At 38.9% G+C, this 21338-nt stretch overlaps 1 protein-coding gene across 2 annotated transcripts; it reads left to right on the top strand.

Annotated features, from left to right (window-relative positions):
* The first annotated feature begins 286 nt into the window (after positions 1–286).
* LOC111861698 (transcriptional regulator ATRX) lies at positions 287–11000 on the top strand. 2 transcript variants are annotated; one of them, XM_023846486.2, is made up of 8 exons: positions 287–385; positions 643–758; positions 868–1008; positions 1132–1221; positions 2325–2417; positions 3792–4042; positions 5968–6113; positions 7315–11000. In XM_023846486.2, exons 2-8 carry the CDS (start codon positions 659–661, stop codon positions 10760–10762), a joined length of 4269 nt encoding a protein of 1422 aa, XP_023702254.1. In that variant the 5' UTR covers positions 287–385; positions 643–658; the 3' UTR covers positions 10763–11000. The 2 variants fall into 2 exon arrangements, with proteins under 2 accessions (XP_023702254.1, XP_023702247.1); XM_023846479.2 differs by lacking the exon at positions 287–385 and having other exon boundaries at positions 464–758.
* The last annotated feature ends 10338 nt before the right edge of the window (positions 11001–21338 follow it).

Raw genomic sequence — 21338 nt, 5'->3', positions numbered from 1 at the left:
CTAATTATTAGAACACAGATGGCACAACGAGTCAATATCCATCAGAGCGCTTTTCGAACCAGCATACATGTAGACAGAATTGCCAGGGACAGGGGATAAGGTAAAGGCAAAGTTATCCCTGGGCTTAAGTAATTAAGCACTATGTCATGAAGACGTATTTGGAATGAACGTATAGCTCCATGCTTCATAAACTTCTGCATTAGATGCAGGTGGGTGGTCAGTTCCGCACCCGTCATTTTGCGGGAACAGCCCTCGGTACCCACTGTGCAGGAAGTTGGACTAGTAATAATATATCTCTGTATAGACCGCATAGACCATCTGTTTGTTGCACAAATTGATGCTATTTGAGTACTCTTTGGTGTTTTGTGTTGAAATCTGGAACACGGTAAGGAACGATCAAGAATATCGTTGATTCTGCAAAAACTGTAAAGCAATGCTGCCAACACATTACGTTTGTTGTTAATTCGACCATTTTGACATAGTGTGGCGGTTTCATTGATTTATATAAGTAGATATATTATTCATTGTGGAGAAAATGTGTGATTTATGTGCATACATTTGTGATTTAAATATAGAAGTAATTTTTAATGTCTGTCACAATTTGTAATTCCGATAGTGGTATTTCATGTTAAATAATTTAAGGTAACCTCAAACAGTCATGGAAGAAGAGGATGCATTTATACAAAACTTGGCTTCTATGTTGGAAGTTTCGCTAGTAGAGGATACGAACTCGATGGTGACATTAACTGCAGCCGAAGGTAAAGAATATATTGTATTGTATGTTTGCAAAAAAAAATTGTAACAGTATTCTTGTTTGAGAAGTATGTTGCAGTGTCAGTTTCCATAGTGTTTATTCGTTTTTCGCAGAGTCGACAGGAAATAGTGGCGAAACGAAACAGAATAACATCAGCGTAAATGGTGTAGCACATTCTGCTCAAGAATCAGTTTCAGAAGCAAAGTCAGCAGATGTGTCTTGCACCCCTGTTGAGGAACAGGTTAAAGCACAGGGTAAGCTTATTTGTAATGGGCAGGTTTTATTGTAAGTTAAAGAAGACTTACACATTTAAAAACTCAGTTTTAATCTTTTAAGGGATTAAAACAAAAAATTATGGAGAATACTGATTATTTCAGGTGCACCTGATCCAGATTCAGAATCTCCTTCAAAATCAATGTTAACAGATGTGCCATTCCTCTCTGAAAATGCACTAGAGACTGCATTTGGTGAGTGTTACTTTGCACATAAGTAGCATAGCCTCATTCCAGCTGAAGGTTTCAAAATATGTGAGGACTGAGTTGGATGTTTTGAAATGTGAAAGAGTTATCAAGTGAGACATGCCAGGATTTGTGTGGAGTAAGAGAAGTGCATACAAGACTTGGTCAAGGAAACCAAATAAGAAAGGTTACTTGGGAAGCCTAGGCATAGATTTGAGGACAATATTAAGGACTTGGGGCTATGCATACTTGCAGCTGAATAAAAACATCCATTACAGAAAATACATACAAAGTATAGGTTTCAAGTAGCTCTTCTGAGTAACAATTTTTAATTAAAATTATGGCATCGGATGACACAAGACTGAGACTCTTACTGGCAGTTTCACCTTATAATTACTGTTACCTGCAACTAGTTTTTGCAGTGATTTTCCAGTGCACTGTGTTGCCATCTCATGTAGCATCATAACAGTTTTATTCTGTAGAGACAAATAGGATGTGAGGTTATGATCTAGATTCATTTGCCTCAATGTAGGAATGAGTGTCAGACTCTTGCGAGTGTAGTAATGAACTCTTCAGGTTCCATGAAAGACAAGGAATTTCTTGACCAGCTGAATGACCATCAGCTTTTGGGAAGGGTTTAGTTCTGTGGGGATATGAAGAGTTCTCAGGTAACTAACTGCCTTAATAGAGTCTAAAGGGTTCTGACAATTGTGTATAACACTCAGAATTACAGGGTTTTTAGTCTTTGTCCATCGTCCAGTATTGTAGAGAGTAGAGAACACTACATTTCAGAAAATGAATCTCTCTCCATTCTTGATCACTGAACCAATGATCGAAGTTAGCTCTTACTAAGGGACCCAACTGAGTAGATGTCTTCCCCCTCACCTGAGGACGGAAACATCCAGTTTCCGAGACGTCGTGTTTTCTAGTCTCTAGAATACCGGATGATGGAAAAAGTCCAAGAACCCAGTAATTTTAACTGCCTAAATGTTGCAGGGTCTTATATTTATGCACTTGGCGAGTGAGGCAATAGATACTCGGTTTGTAAGCGAATGATTATGGGAAAGTGTTCCACAAAACAGTGTGAAGGTTACAAAAACAATGTTTTTCAGACTTTGGACATCATGAGTTATTGACATCAGAGAGCCAGTCCCAAACAGATGTTGAAGACGAAGAGAAACAGATGTATTATTCATGTTTTAAGGGCAAGTACTCTAATTTTGTCAGTAACATTTATGTATTAATATATAAGGTTTTATTTGTTTTGTTATTTCACTGAAAAGGTTTAAAAAATAAAGTCCCCACATTTAATTAAGCACCATGTCGTGAACATGCTGGGAGTGGAGATCTAGCTCTGTGAATTCGTGACCCCGGCATGGGTGAAGGTGAGTGGTTTCATATCTCAGCTGCCTTATTTCTGGGCAAAGAGTTCCTGGAACCCATTGGAAAGTCTGGGCAAGCCCCAGAGCTGGTCTGGACACAGTGATAAAATTTCAGCCTCTGCTGGAAATCAAACCCTGATTCTTTTGTTCAGCTTGTAGCCTAGTCATTGTATTGACTGAGCTGTTCTAGCTCTGTTACTGCACCAGGTATGTGTATGATGTATTTTTGGGCATCACAGTACTTACACAAGTATCATTCTCAGCAAGAATATGCTTAATACAGTCTGTGTGATCCATCAGGCTGTTTTCTAAGTAGCTGGCATTTAAAATATATATGAATTTTTGCAACATCTTGAACTGGTAGAACTGGTAGAACTGCTGTATTGTATATTTTATATTTCTGGCACAGTTCAGATATTTGGGAACAACGATAACAGATCGAAACCTGATTCAGGAAGAAATTAAGAGGCGTTTGAACTCGGGTAATGCTTGCTACCACTCAGTCCAGAACCTTTTGTCTTCTTGTCTGTTGTCCAAAAACATAAAAATTAGACTATACAAAACTATAATTTTGCCTGTGGTTCTGTATGGGTGTGAAACTTGGTCTCTGACATTAAGGGAGGAACATAGACTGAGGGTGTTTGAGAACAGGGTGTTGAGAATATTTGGACAAAAGAGAGATGAAGTCACAGGAGGTTGGAGAAAATTGCATAATGAGGAGCTTCATAACTTGTACTCTTCTCCAAGTATAATTAGAATGATCAAGTCAAGGAGGATGAGGTGGGCAGGTCATTTAGCACGAATGGGGGAGACAAGGAATGCGTATAGGATATTGGTGGGAAAGCCAGAAGGAAAGAGACCACAGGGAAGACCAAGGCGTAGGTTGGTGGACAGTATTAGAATGGATCTTAGAGAGATAGGAGAGGATGGTATGGATTGGATACATCTGGCTCAGGATAGGGACCAGTGGAGGGTTCTTGTGAACACGGTGATGAACCTTCGGGTTCCATAAAATGCTGGGTAATTCTTGAATAGCTGCAGAATTGGCGGCTCCTCAAGAAGGGCTCAGTTCCATGAGTAAGTAAGTAAGTTTGGGTTTAGTTTGTATTTTTTGAGGCCAGAAATATTATATGAAGAAGTGTTTTTGGGGACATTCTGACAAACTCTTTTGTCAGTTGCTGTCTTGCTTTGATTCAGATCTGAAGAAGGTGATGTACCTGCGGCTGCACTGCACAGTTTGCGATTGCCATATTGGGTGCACACCTGCAGCTGTCTCCTTGATGGCCTTCCATAAATTTCTTCGTGTACTTATATGCAGCGACTGTGAAAATTTCTATGGAAACGGGGATTTTGCATGTGGTGATGATGGCAGTGAGACATTCTGCCGTTGGTGTGGTCAGGGTGGGCAGCTCTACTGCTGTAGTCATTGTCCCAGTGTATTTTGTAAGGTCAGTGATGCAGAGTTTTATTTCAGTCCATTTGCTGCATAAATTAAGGATTTGTTGTCTGTGTAACTACAGTTGAGCGTGGAACACAGTCACATTTGCATGTTACATGTCTTATGAGATGTGACATAATGTAGTCTGACAGACCATTACCATTTGGGGGATCCTGCTTCCTCAATTTTCTGTCCTGAAGATGGAGGCAGCAGGTTCATCCAAAGTGTTGCTAATGATATGCCAGACTGCATGGTGTCACATTGCAGAAGCTAGTAATCTATATATTTGCTGCTATTAGAACGAATTTCTGAAGTCTGTCCATATCTCTGCGTCTCTGTGCTTGAAACAGTTCAAGAACTGTTGAATAGGTTTTCATGAGATCTTATATTCAGAAGTTTTACTAAAATCTGTTAACGCATTCCAGTTTTGGTATAGTCAGACAAAGATAATGGACAGTTCACATGAAGACCTACAAGCATTTCTGCATGTATCTCAAATTTAATGCCTGAATATTCATAGATTTTTGTAAACAGAAGCTGTAGAGAATATTAACCACATTTTATGTCTAGAATGTGTTTTTCCTGTAAGTGTTAATTTTTCAAGATGATGTAAATATGCACATTTCCTAACTGTTATATTCATCAATCAACAGTGATCTTCCGAACACATGCTGAGATTACAGAATCTTTTATTCTAGGCAACAGTTAAACAGAGTTTCCTTTCACTTGAATTGATAAGTCCCTGTGTAAATATATTGTGACCTGATGACTGAAAGCCAGAACAGCAGGTCAAGAAAATTTGTTCATTGCTAGGCAACAGCCAGTATACACATTTCCACAGCAACCTAAACATGCTCCTGCACCAATAATATGTGGGTCATCACTAGGAAACAGCCTGCTTAACATGTCACTCAGCAGTAGAGGAATTTTTGGAAGCACTGCTTTCAGTCCAGTTTGGAAATCAGAGGTTGGAGTCAGTGGTTAGAATATTGAGCTACAACTAATGAAGACATAGGAGACTGAGAAGATTCGGTGTTACAGTCCTGATTTGTAGAGCTCATAGATCAGTGAAGATGTTATAATTTTTAGTAGTTTTAAGTGTTCAGTAAATCCAATTATCAGTTCAAGCCCTGTGTCACGTCACTGACACATGACAATATATTTAATGGAAATATAGTTTCACATTATAACATCAATAAGTTACTGAGCTTGTCTAAATAGATTCTATTCCTGAAGTTTTTTGCAGCAGGTGTGTAATGTGTGTGTTCAGCTTTTCGGACGAAGACAAGAAAGGACACAGAGAGAGAGAGAGAGCATCTTCCCTCACCTGTTATCCTAAACATGGGATAACCAAAACATTTATGCCACGTCTTCAGGGCTGTGTGATTCCCAGAACATTTTTCATATCCTACTGTCATTAACCACATGGTCACTCAATGTTGATTAGTGTCTGGTTCCAGTGTTCATCCAGTCATGCCTTTTCCTTCCTCACATTGTCTTACACAGAAGTTATGTAAGAGCCACCAGGGCTCCTCCTAAAATCATTATCTCTGAAGATGGCACCTGTAGAGTCCTTCAAAACATTGGATAACTCAACATTCGACTCTGCCTAGCCCTGAAAGCCAAAGCTATATATTTTCGGGATAAATGCTTAAAATGCTTGAGTTTACCATAAGAAATATTTGAGCCTGAACGTTAATGCATGCATCTTTTATAATTCTGTATCCTGGACGCATCCGTTAAGTGTACACTCAGTACTCTATCAGTCTTTGTATATGAAGAACTAAGATGACGGACAAAGTTAAGAAACGTAGCCATAAACAAGAATTGTTGTGTATGTCACATGAAAATTTGTCCTAATTATCTTTATCTGCAACTTGTTTAACAGTGTCATAGGTTTGGATTATTAACAACATTCAGATTGTATGATTTCAGAAATGCATTCGTCGTAACTTAGGTAGGAAGACCGTGAAATTGATAGAAGAAAGTAATGAGTGGACGTGTTATCGGTGTAATGTACGTCCTCTATGGGAGCACCGTGCACTCTGCTGGGGTCTGAGCAGCTTTCTCAAAGAACAGAGGTTAATGTTATTACTTTATTGTAAAGAGCTTTATACAGTAAAACATTTACATAGCAATAATTATGGAGCGTATGAGATTTTGGATTTTGTTTTGTAGCTGTTCTTCACATAGATGTTATGGCCTGTGCGAGTATGATTGTCTATCACCAGAGTTATTCCATTCTGTGGATATCTTCATATTCTTGTTGCTTTTATTAAAACAACTCGTTTACAGCCATTAAGTAAACCATGAAGAAATAACACTAATGTGGAGCCTAATTAATCTGCAGAGATATTGGGTTTTCGGACTTTATCCATCATCCTGGTTTTAAGATAACTAAGAAAAACATGTCGTTTTGGAAACTGGATCTGTTTCCGTCCTCAGGTGAGGGAAAACACCTATTCTGTTGGGTCCCTTAGAAAGAGCTAGCCTCAATTACTGGACCAAGAGATATTGGGTTTTCGGACTTTATACATCATCCTGGTTTTAAGATAACTAACCCAATATCTCTGTGTGTTATACACCATTGTCAGAATCCTATAGTAACTACTAATTAATCTGGTGTTATTATTAAGCCATCTTCATATTTGAAGGAGAGAAAATACTGGTTTTTGATGGAGCGGGTGAGGGGGGGGGGCAGAAAATTGGTGGCTGTGCAGTAAGAGTTGTGTTTTATCTGTCGCAGGACCAATAAGGATAAAAAGGTGATGTGTTGCAACTAGAGAATTTGTAGACTCAAAAGGATTTGATGATGGTGTATAACACTTGGGATTACTGGGGTTTTGGGTTTTGTTCATTGTCCAGTATTGTAAGGAGCACATTTTGGAAACTGGCTCTGTCTCCATCTTTAAGTGAGGGGGTGGGAGACATCTCCTGTGTTGGGTCTGTTAGAAGGAGCAAACCTCAGTCATTTTTGACAAATGCAGCAAGTTCCACTTTGAGTCTTTGCCATAACACCAACAAACCTGATGTTTTCACAGGTTTTTTAATTTCTTCAGGCATGTACCAGGATAGTCTCTGAAATTAGGTTATTATGATTTCCTTCTGTATCTTTTCCAATTCCTTATTCATTGTCATCGAATCAGTCAGTACTGTAATGTCCTGAGTTACTGACTACATAATTATATAAATTTCAAATGAAGATGTTAAAATTCACAAGAATATTTCTGTCTCCGGATTGTCCTGGAGAATAAATTGAATTCTTTTCAATATCTGTTTTAGCGATGACAAGACCAAAGTAACTGAAGATGTGGCTCACCAGACTCCAGGTTTCAATTCGTTACTGTGCTGTGAGGGAGAGAAGCTTCCATATTACCGAACATCTCAGCCTTTGAGACCCATTGTGTGTTCTGTTGTAAGTAATACACTGAAAGTCAAGAATATACAGTCTCTCATGACCCCAAGCAACCAGAGGAATATACTGCATAATGCACTGACATCAGGTGCGAAAGCCTTGGAACCTACTGTGCCATCACCTGCTATCAAGACAAGTTCATATACTGCAGTTAATCCTGTGGGTAGTGTTTCCAGTTCCTCCCAGCCTGTTAATGTTGTAGCAAGCCTGGCCAAAAGTAATGATGAGCACTTGATGCTTTCTAAAAATCCCAACTCTTATAATGTTTCAGACTCTAAGGCACCAGATAAGCGAGATGGAGGCAAGTCAAACTCCACTATATTTGTTCCAAATAATCAGCTTAAACTCACTTATGAAAGCGTGTTCCTCAATCATCTGGCGCAGTCTGGTGCACAAAGTCAAACCCAGAACCAGAATCAAAGGTCTCGTCAGAACTCCGCTGTTCCAATAACAGCTCATGTCAGTGATCGTAGACCTGTGAATGTTGGGGCCTCTGTGCCATTGATGTATGTTCAGGCCCCTTCAGGCACAATATTAATGTCCTCTGCATCCATTTCCACTGCTGGTCCAACAGTGAATAAAGTCCGTATCAATCAGAGTAACACAAGCGAGAACCTTACATGCACAGTGCCTGCTTTGAATGTGGCTCCAGCACAGTGTATTCAACATGCTGTAATAACACCCATTCCTACCACCTGCTACGCGATTAGTGGAGGCTCAAATGTGATTCCAAAAGCGATCCCTATATCCAGTTTTTGTAACCCTCCTTCTCCAAGTTCTGGCCACACTCAGTTTACATGCCCACCTTGTCCAAATGTGAGTCCTCAGAAAAATATTGTAAGTGATGTACAAATGAAAGACATATCTATTATTGAAGGTGATGATGATGATATCTTTGTAGTGTTTAGCAAAGTTCAGAATTTAACCGATGAACAAAATGCTGGACACGAATGGATGATGAAAGCTCTGATGAAAACTGACCGCACTTCCAGAATACTTGCATACAACGTGGAAGTTCTCAAACAGACACTTATGCTTAGAAACAAGAAAAAAAAAATGAGCACTAAGAGTATAAGCCATCTTGCTGGAAAATTTTATCGGCTACTGAAGAAAGCATCTAAGAGTTTAAACTTTCAAAGAGAGTTTCTTTCAAAGGAATTTAGTGATTGGTTGAATGCAGAAAAGACAAAACGTGGGATCCCAACCACTAAAGAAAGAGAACCAAGTTCTTCACCAGCTAAAGATAAGACTCCTGATGCAGAAACCACTGAGGAACCAGAATTGCTTCTTGACATGGAAATCAGCTGTGAATCTGATCACGAAGATGTATCCAGCTCCGATAGTGGAGTTCAAAAAGAACAAATTGAATGCAATGAGAACCTTAGTGGCAGCGAGACTGACTCCGATGACCCTTTCACTGACTCTGAAAATAGCAACTGGAAAAATGTGTTGCAAGCAACTTCCAGGCCCTTTTTGTCACGCACAGTTAAGGAACTTCTGAGAGATAAATTTAGCAGCAAACTGCTACTTCAGCTACTTACAGAACAACATTCAAAAACAGCAGACCCTGAAAACAAACAGATTTCTTCTAGAAAAGAATTCCAGCTCAGTGATGCATCAACTGAGACAGCTGCTCTTGGGAAGGAGGACTTAACTACTGGGAAAAACAAGTGTAATGTCAGTACACGGAAACAGTGTGCATATACAGGTGTTCTGCCAGAGCAGATATCAGATTCTGGTACCTCCTCAGTACGTTCTGTTCAGATTGGTGTAGGGTCAGGTAATGAAAATGAAAAGCATGTTAGGATGGATTCTGTTGATCCGATCAGTGAAGCTATACAGAATTCATTAATGGAAAGTTCCTCGAGCAGAACAGATGACATGGCAGGGAGTGAAGGAAGCCATAGCCACAAAACTCCATGCCATAACGGTGGGACGTCACTTGACCCGATCAGTGAAGCTATACAGAATTCACTATTGGAAAGTTCCTCGAGCAGAACAGATGACATGGCAGGGAGTGAAGGAAGTAATAGCCACAAAACTCCATGCGATAACGGTGGGGCGTCACTTGACCCAATCAGTGAAGCTATAGAGAATTCACTATTGGAAAGTTCCTCGAGCAGAACAGATGACATGGCAGGGAGTGAAGGAAGTAATAGCCACAAAACTCCATGCAATAACAGTGGGACGTCACTTAATCCAATCAGTGAAGGTATACAGGATTCACTAATGGAAGGTTCCTCGAGCAGAAGAGATGAGAGCAGGAGTGAAGAAAGTCTCAGAGAAGAAATTCCATGCAATGACAGTGGGATGAATTCTGTTGACATAATATGTGAACCTCTACAAAATTCACCAAAGGACACTTCTACCAACAGAACAGACAAGAAGAAATGGAGTGAAGAAAGTTGCAGGAGTAAAACTCCATGCAGCAACAGTGGGACATCATCTGTTGATCCAATCAGTGAATCTATACAAAATTCACCTGCGAAGAGTTTCCATAGCAGTTCAGATGATAAGACTGAAATTGAAGAAAGTCAGAACAAAACTCCACATAATAATGGCAAAACAGAGTCTGGCAGTCCAATCAGTGAAGGAATACAAATTTCACTAATGAACTGCTCTCCCAGAATAGACAATAAGTCCAGTAATGAAGGAAGTCATGGGGAGAAAAATCTGCGCATCAGTAATGGAATGGCATCCGTTGATCGAATCACTGAAACTATACAAAGTTCTTCAGTGGAAATCTCCCCTAGCGGAACAGATGACAATACCAAGAATGAAAAAACTCCATGCACTAACGGTGAAACAGAGCCTGTAGATGCAGTCAGTGAAGCTGTTCACAATTCACTAATGGAAAGTTACCCTGCCAGACAAGACAACAAAACTGGGAATGAAGAACGTGGAAGGGGTGAAACTCCATGTGAGTACAGTAGTATTGGTACTGCCCAAAATTTTGTCACACATGCAGAAACTAATAAAATTCATACGAGTAAACCCCTCCAGAAGAGAACTGCTTCAAAACGTAGCTGCAGTGCTGTGAACAGAAAGAGGAAATACCAGTGTATATCAAGTAATGATATGTCTTCTGACGGTAAGGAAAACTCTTGTGGTTCTGGAAGGAGACCTGCAAAGACAGTTCGAACAGATAGTCCAAGTACCGATCCTAGCCCCTCATCTGTGGTAGTTCCAATTATTAAATTAGAGAAGACTGAAATACCAGTTAATGATTTTACAGCTTTGGTTCATTCTGCTGTGCAGAAAAAACTTATTAAACCCTGCTTTGTCTCGGTTGTGAAGCTCACCAGAAACAACTAATGCAGATGATCACCATACACCATACAAGTTAGAATTAACTTTTTCAAATACTGAGGTTTCTGTTGGTCTTCTGGAAAGAAGGAACTGTTTATGTCCGTGAGTGTTGTACAGTCAAGTTAACTGTGATCATATGTTTGGGATATGCAAGAACTTTTTTCTACGTCCTTTGTTATATTTATGTACCTATGCAATTGTTATATAAAGTTCTTTGAATATTATTAAATATATGTTTAGCTAATGTTTCAGTTATATGTGGTAGAGTTAGAAAGATTGTGAACTTTTCTCTGTGTGAGGTAACATGTCTTCATGATAGCTTTGTTCATTTTTCACTGTCTCACATTTCTGCCAACAGTCGTGTCACTGTAGGATTTCAGGTATTAATACTGGTGGTTATGAAGAGTCATATATTTTGGGATATAGCGGTGTGTGGTCTTTAGAAAGTCAGCAACATGTAGTGCAGTCATAACACACACCACCTACCACAGTCTTTGTTTACTATTTGAATCATAAAATAACAGAATTCATCAAACTGAAAAGACCAATGCCATTCATCTCTCTCACTCCACTGAGTGCGGGCATCAAAATAAATGTCAGCCCTTTCCCCCTGCCCCTACTCCCATACATACATGTTCTAACATGAAAACTTACACAGGTACTATGTAATTTGGTGGCTATTATAAAGGTTCATAAACTTTTTGACTCTACCTTTTTTTTTTATATGTTATTAACTTCAAATGTTAATGTGTACGTACATATTCAGTTCAGCATAGGAGTTTAATCCACAATGTCTTTCTGTCCTTAATTTTAAATTTGCTTGACTTGGCTCATCTTGGTCCGTCACGCTAGCCGTAGTATAAAATAATTCAGAGGACTGTCCAGTGTGACTAATTAATAAAGGTTATATTTCATTATTTAATTTTAACATGTTTTGGTCTGATCGACCATCTTCAGAAGGACTTGATCAACATTTAGGAAACCACTATTACAATGTCATTAATATAAAAATGTTATACCTTATAACTACATTAAGTACTTAAAGTAGTTGGAACATTTATAAGTTATTAAAACTAATTTACATAATCAAGTATTTAAAAAGTTATAACAACTTTTTGTTAAAACCGGAACCAGTGATTCATGTCTTGAAATTTCTTCTCGTTAAAGGAAGAAGATTGTCTATCACGGTGTGTTCCCAGTGACTTTAGTATCTTGGTCCCATTGTATGGTGTACTTTGTGTTGATGTTGGTCAGGTCCTTCTGAAGATGGTCAGTCTGACCAAAACATGTTAAGGAAAATGAAATACAATCTTTATTAATTACTCACACTGGACAGTCCTGTGAATAATTTTATAAAATATATAGACAGTTCACCGGTTATCATCTAATGGTGTGTTACACTTGTATTTATTACTGTAACTTACTTACTTACTCATGGTGCTGAGCCCTTTTGGAGGAGCTGCCAATTCTGCAGCTACTCAAGAATTTCCCAGCATTTTATGGAACCTGAAGGTTCATTACCATGTTCGTAAGAGCCCTCCACTGGTCCCTATCCTGAGCCAGACCAGTCCAATCCATATCATCCCATCCTGTCTCTGTAAGATCCCTTTTAATATTGTCCATACACCTATGCCATGGTCTTCCCAGTGGTCTCTCTTTCTTTCTGGCTTTCCCACCAATATCCTATACGCATTCCTCGTCTCCCCCATTTGTGGTACATTTTATTACTGTAACATAGATGTCAAAACAGAACAAAGTATAATGGACAAACCTGTGTGTGAAGATCACTGTCTTCTGGGTTATAATGTGCAGTTTGGAGAGAGCTTGATGTTTTAGAGGGATATGTCTCCTCTACCTTCAGGGTCAAGGAGTGAGCCAAGCAAGAAGCTAGTTGAACCCCAATTTGCTGCCTGCTTCTGCTGGCTTCATGCTTGGCTCACTCTTCATATCTGAAGATGCAGGTGATATGGGTTAGTGACTAGACACAGGGTTTGGAATGATTAGACAGCGTCATCCCGAACAGTTCCTGTACCATTGCTGCAAAAATGTCTTTTAACAAGCTGCAAATGCTGCCACTATGCCATATTATGATAATTATCCCTCCATTTTGGACATCATGCAGTCTTTATTCTTTATTGAATCAGTCTTGCGTTGTAGACATTCGAGTGTTTCCAATTTACAGCTGTGTGTTTTCCCCACCATGGCCCTGTAGAGGGCAGTCTTTCCTCATTGTGCTTCTGTATTTGATGGTCTTCAGCCCTCATAACAGGTACCTCCCTTTGGGGTTGAACCAGCGTTCTTACATGCTCCAGCTCAATGGGCAGCCCTCGACCTGGTCCTGCTAGGCTATCTACCACCTCCAGGGGACCTTCCATCCATGCCTTCCACACTGAGTTGAGACCTCAAGAAAAACCAGGCTATCTCCAAATTACACAGCATAAAGATTGAACTCTTTGTAGTCATTGCTGTGAGAACCTCAAATCAAACCTCTGTTTCTCTGGATACTCATCAGACCAATTGAGGCACTTCTCCCAATAGGGGCTCTGTGTTTTCACTCACCAGCGCACTTCATATCATCACATCAGAAGTATTTCCCTCTGAAGTGTTTCCTGAGCCCTCCGTAGAAGTGGAAGTCTCTAGGTGCAAGGTATGGACTGAACAAGGCATTCTGAGCAGTCTCTGCGGTTGTTGATGGCATTTGGGATGGAAGGGGCATCCTTCTTCTTCACTTCCTAGACCACAGATCAGTGGTGAATGTAGACCGCTACTGCGCAACACTGCAGCACTTGAAGGACGCGAAAATGAGTCTTAATTCCTTTGCTGTTGGAAACAAACAGGTTCGTTATTGCTGGGGTGTCTTGATCACCTTGACAATTATGTGGAGAGATAGAGGTTTGCCCATTGTTCATAATTTTCTTTGATATCAGTGTTGATAATAAATATAACACACCCTTATTTACCTCCTGGCTATATATGCGCTTTTGAAGTTTGTTTCATATCGTAACATATGATTAATCATTCAAGACCCATGTATTTGACTTCATTCCTCCCCAGGCCCAGGTTATTTTGTTTCAGTTTTGAAGTTGTTGGCCCTGATGTTTGTTTTAAAGACACAAAGATTTCAGTTTTCCAATGAAAATAGTCTTGGGCCATGGCCATATTGAAGTTGAATTAAACTGCAGTGTTGTGTGCTTCCATCATCATAAGGGTTGATGATATTGTCCCCGATGATTGAGACATAGCAGGTCTCTGAAATCTTGATTTTTAACTCATCTTTGACGCATTCAGTATCCTAAGATCTTAGTGCATTTGCCATGGAAGTGTCAGATTTTGCAGAAATTTTGGGGCTGCGCCATAGCTCAAGCGGTTAGTCGCTGGCTTCCCACTGTGGCGGCCCAAGTTCAATCCCGGGTCTGGTCAAGTGGGATTTGTGGTGGGCAAAGTGGCGCTGGGGGCGGGTTTTCTCTGAGTACTTCGGTTTCCCCTGTCAATCTTCATTCCACCAAATTCTCCATCATAATTACCCAGAGCAGGCTACAGTAGACCGATCAGTAGCTGCCGAGCCGAGTGGACCCAGTTGGACTCCACCCCACACTAAGCGAATTTAAAAATTGTTTTGCACAAATTTCAGTGCATTTTTCTTATCATTTCTTATGTTTAATCGCTTGGAAGCAACCTGTCATGTATGAATTCCCAAATACTGGATTGGGTCCATTGAAGAATCTGAAACAGCTTACTGATGAGTGACTTGTGTAAAGGAAGAAAATACTCGTGTATTACGTATATGGACATGTATTAAAAGGTTTGTCCAGTGGAAGGTGAAGGTGCAGTGAATAATTTTTATTCCTGAAGGCTTAGTATTCCAATTATACAAACCTCCACCAATAAAATGTCTGTGTAAGGTAAAGAACAAAACAGAATTAATTTTCAACATATCTGTATATTCCTGTGAATACAAACTGTGAAATTGGTATTATATTTTAAGTCTTATAAAAATTATTTGCATGTTGTTTTGAAAGGACATCCTAAACTCTTTTATGTGATCATATTTCTTTAACAACAACTTAAACTAAAAGAATATGTATTTAAGGTATCTTTTCTGCCAATAATTGAAGTTTATAAGTTTGATTTGTTTCATTCTGGTCCGTCACAATAACAATTACAAATTATAAATCACTCTGTCCAATGTGACCTGTAAGTTTTTTACTACATAAAAACTTAACACCCTTACATGTTTTGGTCTCTGTGGACCATCTTCAGAGGGTAAACATCACTACAAATAGGACACCACTATCACATAATTTGTTTACACGCAAAGTACGTACACTTATATGTTACAGCACACAGTACACAGAATAGAACATTTCACAAACACAGCAGTTTCCTGGGAATGTAAGTTTAAAAAAAAAATTATAAAATTCCTTGATGCTAATTAAAAGTTTTTTAGATTGTCAGTAATTAAAATTCGTAAACCATGCAGGCTCGTGTTCGTCCTCCCATCGTCTCCCTTATATGGGGCAGATATTGTGCCACCTGGCTATCTTGATGTTGAGGTTCTTTATATCGTCCAGGGTTTGCTCATGGCTGCTGTTCTATTCTGTGTACTGTGTGCTGTAACATATAAGTGTATGTACTTTGCATGTAAACAAATTATGTGATAGTGGTTTCCTATTTGTAGTGATGTTTACCCTCTGAAGATGGTCCACAGAGACCGAAACATGTAAGGGTGTTAAGTTTTTATGTAGTAAAAAACTTACAGGTCACATTGGACGGAGTGATTTATAATTTGAAGTTTATAAAATTGCATATATTACTGTAGTCATTAGAAATGTATTTAATGTGTTGCAAAATGTTCATCTTTTGTGTGTGCTGTATACAGTTTCACAAAAATGTTGCTTACATAATTTTAACACAAACATGGATCTCCTTACCCTTATCTCCATCCCGTTGTCTGTCTTAAGTTTTCTGACATTATTAGCTGCCTATTCTGGTCAACAGCACCAAGTTTTGTGCCACCTGTTTAATGAAATTGCCATTACATTATGATGGGGTGCTGAGTCTTGTGTATCTTCACTTTCTCAAGCTATTCTGCTAGCAAAGATGGTACAATGTTGTAATAAGTTTGTGTTACAAACGCGCTTCTGTGTTACACTTGTGATCTTCTTGGATGTGGCACCATGTAGTCTGGTAGAGAGGTACCAACATCTTCAACATGTTCAGGGTTCATGGAAACAGAAGGTTCTTCTGAATCATTGGTATGCTTTCACAAAGTACACGTCACATCACACAAGGTCATAATCTTAATATTCACCACTCCCAGAACTTATAGAATCTCATGTTTCTCTCTTGAACATGTTACTCGACTGTTTGAGGAAATGTAAATAAAGTTGCGCTGTAGTATTGGCAGAAATAAAGATACTGTAGACCTTGTTATGCCTTGTTTGGTATATTTTCACCCAGCACATGACATTGAGCAGTGCAGCTTCTATGCCAGCAGTGAAATGTTTGATATTGCATAGAGAAAATGGAGCTCGGGTAGCAGTGCAGTGAAGCAACTGAGACCAGTTGTCTGTGGACTAATGCCAGCGTACTTTCTAACATGTTCCCTCCGTCTTCATTCTTCTATTGAAAGACAAGGGTCTGCAGGTTTCTCTGTAATGTAAGTACCAGATTACATGCCATCACATGTCAGATGACCAGTCTCATCATAGTCACTTTTGTGAGAATCTCAAATCGAAATGCTGAAAAACTGTAATTTTACCTGTTGTTTTATATGGATGTGAAACCTTTTTTCTAATGTTAAGGAAAGAACATAAACTGAGGGCGTTGGAGCAGGATGATGGATAAATCTGCACAGGGGGCCCATACATGAGTAACCAAGGATCTTTTAAATTGCTGTGGGACTGTAGACATGATATACTACTATATATATAAAAGAAAAGAAGGAATTGTCTCTTATTCTGCATTTCCTTGTAGCAAACTATGTCATTCATATGCCAGCAGTTTCAATAGAAATTCTATACAGGGCCATAGTCCCATGGGTGCGTAGGTGACCTGTTCAAGGTTGCTCCATTTCGTATATACTGTTGTGTTCACTTCCAGCCCCTCTGGCCTCTGTTAGCAGCCCACTGCACTAGATGGTAGCAGAGGTTGTCACTACCAACATTCCTGTCCACATAGTGGTGAGCTGACAGAAGAGGAATGCAAGGGGTACACTGGAGGGGGAAGTATAATGGGCTTGAGGGAGATATTGAAGGGTTTGTCCATGGGATGTCTGTCTGTGGCCTCAGTACATGGATAGAAATTGTATAAAATAAAGATACCCCTATGAATTCACACAAATGTTTACTTCCCTCTCATGTCTACAGAATTTACAAAGGTAATAGTATTTATATAATTTTGTAGACTGTATGTTATATGAAAGCATGGACTTAACTGCTATAGTAACACTAAATAAAAAGTAAAGAAAATCTTAGAAAATATTATAGGAGATATGTGTAAAGTATTTATAAATAAATCACCAAAAATCAAACTTTCTTAATACACATGGAAGAGATTTCAATTCACTTCTTCAGTGGGAAGCAGTAGTCAAAAGTTTTCCTTGTAAATGTTCTTGCTTCATTTGTTTCAGTTTTATTTTATGCATAATTTGTTTTGAATAGAACTGCTTTTTATTATTATTGTTATAGAAGTGGGGTGAGACAGTCCCTTGGTATTGTGGCCCTAAATGGGTCTACTGTGCAAGCCATTGATGATAGATGAGGTTGGAGCATTTTACAGGTTAAAACTGAAGTGTTCAGAGAAGAACCTGCCCCATTGCCACTTTATGCACCACAGAGCTCACATGAACATCCCTGGATTGAATCCGTGTCTCCATGGTGAGATGCCATTGACTAATCACCAGAGTTTAAACATAACCTAGAGCTATTATAAGGATTGGAAGAATAGTGTACAGCCCAGTAGGGATGCAGAAGAAGAGCCCCACTTCCTATTTTTCTTATATTGACTATCAGAGACAGATAATAAGAATTGGAAACCCCTGAATAAACTATAAATGCAGGTTTTTGTACATTTGGGATCAGGGATTAGAGCGTTGCATGACTCCCAGAGTCATGGGAAAATAAAATATGACCATGACTCCTGTGGGACTCAGAACCAAGAATGGCTGCTGGTGAGGGCAAACAGCAGTTTACCCAGCTGACTGATCAGGATAAGGAGTTCTAACTATATCAAACAATTTATAAAAATGTATTTATAGCTGCATCTTAGAATGTTATACAAATCCATTTTTCACTGCAGATTATTGAATTTTTGGACTTTGTTTGTCATATAGTATCCTGAAAGAAAACGACATTTTGGAAACTGAATGTTTCTATCGTGAGGTGAAAGAATGGAAAGGCACATACTCAGATGTGTCCATTAGAAAGAGCTAAAATAGACCTCACTGAGTAGTGTCTTGCCACCTGAGGATGGAATGGAAACAGATCCAGTTTTGTAATCCCTAGTATAACACACCATTGTCAGAAAACTTTAAAATTGACAGTTCTTCACTATTCATAAGATTACAATGAATCAGTTATTGGTAATTCATACTGTCACTTGAGTGATCTATATTCTATTAAGATTGCTTCTGTGTTACATTAATTAGAGGCTGTTAACAAGGACATAGATCAAATTTTCTAAGGGAAAATGCATTCTCAGTTTAGGACAGGTGCCTTTCTTAAGATATTTTTGTTCTACACATAGTACCTTAAATCTTAAAGCTATGTAGATAAATGCCCTTGTTTAAAAATTACAAGAATTTCTTATTTTGTCTAAGCATCAATTAATAAGAGTGGAAAAGATGTTACTCCATAGTGTAGTACAGTAAACACTCCGCATTTGCAAAATTTGTGATATAGTTAATGTATGCCTACTCTACAGTCGTGCCCCCTTGGTCTTGCATGTATGTGAGTTTGCTGCACATTGCATTGGTGCTTTAGCTCTGTCTAAAATATTGAACCTGCAGCAGGCATTGGCATACAAAACAGTGGAATATGATCCTGTAATAGAGAGAAGCCTTGAATTTAAGGTTAATATTGTGCTGCATCATGGCCGTACCTTGAAATCTGAAAGAACTTCAGCAAAACACATGACTCTCAACCACGTTCTTTTCAGCCCAAGAAACCCAGTCTTGACTGGCCCAAATCCTCTTGAATCACCCTTTTTGGAGGATTCATATTATTATTGCTAATACATAAATATAATATACACTATATCATTATTTTTTTATTTTTGTTTGTGTTCTTATATTCTACAATTTAAATCCGTATGTTTTGTCATGCCATAAACGTAACCCAAATGTTTCTATCAAATTATAGTCTCAACATTAACTAATTTTGTGTTCATGTATTTACAGGAACATACCAGTCATGAATATGGAAGGTTTACTGTACACAGTATTCTGAAAAGCTTTCTTTCCAGTTTATTAACCCTTTAAATTCAAGTGATTACTATATGCACCACCTGTTTTAACATACTAAAACTCCACATTCTGCCCACACAGTGTATCTGTGTGTTCTATATGGTTCTCACAATAAACAGCGACTGTTTCCCTAAACAGCATTAACCGGTTGGGCTTTATAGTGGAGATGTAATGTTTCCTGTGAGTTACTGACTGAACATACTAAAACTCTGCATTCTGCCCGCACAGTGTATCTGTGTGTTCCATATGGTTCTCACAATAAACAGCAACTGTTTCCCTAAACAGCATTAACCGGTTGTGCTCTGTAGCAGAGATGTAATATTTCCTGTGAGGTACAGACTGAACATACTAAAACTCTGCATTCTGCCCACACAGTGTATCTGTGTGTTCTGTATGGTTCTCACAATACACAGCGACTGTTTCCCTAAACAGCATTAACCGGTTGTGCTCTGTAGCAGAGATGTAATATTTCCTGTGAGGTACAGACTGAACATACTAAAACTCTGCATTCTGCCCACACAGTGTATCTGTGTGTTCTGTATGGTTCTCACAATAAACAGCAACTGTTTCCCTAAACAGCATTAACCGGTTGTGCTCTGTAGCGGGGATGTAATGTTTCCTGTGAGGTACAGACTGAACATACTAAAACTCTGCATTCTGCCCACACAGTGTATCTGTGTGTTCCATATGGTTCTCACAATAAACAGTGACTGTTTCCCTAAACAGCATTAATCGGTTGGGCTCTGTAGCGGAGACGTAATGTTTCCTGTGAGGTAGGGACTGAACATACTAAAACTCTGCATTCTGCCCACACAGTGTATCTGTGTGTTCTATATGGTTCTCACAATAAACAGCGACTGTTTCCCTAAACAGCATTAACCGGTTGTGCTCTGTAGCAGAGATGTAATATTTCCTGTGAGGTACAGACTGAACATACTAAAACTCTGCATTCTGTCCACACAGTGTATCTGTGTGTTCCGTATGGTTCTCACAATAAACAGCGACCGTTCCCTTAAACAGCATTAACCGGTTGGGCTTTGTAGCAGGGAATTAATGTGCTTCCTGTGAGGTACGAACTAAATGTTCATATAATGTCTGGAAAAAAAATCAATCATGCTTACACTATGCTTATCCATTTACTGTTGTAAATTTGGCTTTATTATGGGTGAATATGGCAGAAAATCAGAATTGCTTAACAACTTTCAGTGAAAGTCTCCCATATTGAGTATTTAAAAAAATATCTGTCCAGCAGTAGGCACTGGTTCTGGTCACAGACAGGAAGACAGGACTTGCATATAAGATGTTCTCTTTCACTTTATAAAAAAACGCATGATTGGTTCATTGAAATAGATGCTCTTTAAAAAAATACAATTTAGGCTCAGTGCCTTGTATCGACTAGATTTTGGGTTGTGCAACTTATTGATAGTTAATGTAGGAAAATTTACTGTCAAGAGAGTAAAATAACATATTAAAAATATTTTTTCCTCTTATAACTGCTTTTTTTTTCTATTGTTATTGCTAGTGGGGTGGGACTAAGTCCCTTGTACTGTGGCCAGTTCTGGCCTATTGTAGCAGCCCCAGATGATAGGTGAGGGTGATTGTGGAGCAGTTGGTGGAATGAAGATTGGCAGGGGAAACCGAAGTAGTTGGAGAAAATCTGCCCCAGTGTCACTTTGTCCACCACAAATCCCTCTTGACCAGACCCGGGATTGAACCTGGGCCGCCACGGTGGGAAGCCAGCGACTAACCGCTTGAGCTATGGTGCGGCCTTAACTGCTCCTTACCAAGTGTTTTCAAGTTTGCTCTAAACAAAACAATATTGTATGTGGTCATTAATTCATTCATTGCACAGCATTAATGTTCTTACAGCTATGACAATACACCCAGTCCCTGATTAACACAAATTCGGTTTATCACAGTTTGTAAAGTAGGGTTTCTTGGTTAAACACAAATTCTCTCTCACATTACATCCCATTACATTATTTCTTATGGGAAATTTTTGTCTGACTAACACAAATTTACTCTACATGAAAGTTTTTAAAGAATGCATCCATCATGTTACACAAGGACTGAGCACTGTTGGATAGTGGATTTTTTTACTCTCAAAAGTTTTAAAAA

The sequence above is a fragment of the Cryptotermes secundus genome, unplaced genomic scaffold (genome assembly GCF_002891405.2).
Source record: "Cryptotermes secundus unplaced genomic scaffold, Csec_1.0 scaffold136, whole genome shotgun sequence".
NCBI classification, from domain to species: domain Eukaryota; kingdom Metazoa; phylum Arthropoda; class Insecta; order Blattodea; family Kalotermitidae; genus Cryptotermes; species Cryptotermes secundus.
The sequence above is the reverse complement of the archived record's forward strand: the minus strand, read 5'-3'. Positions and strand labels throughout refer to the sequence as shown.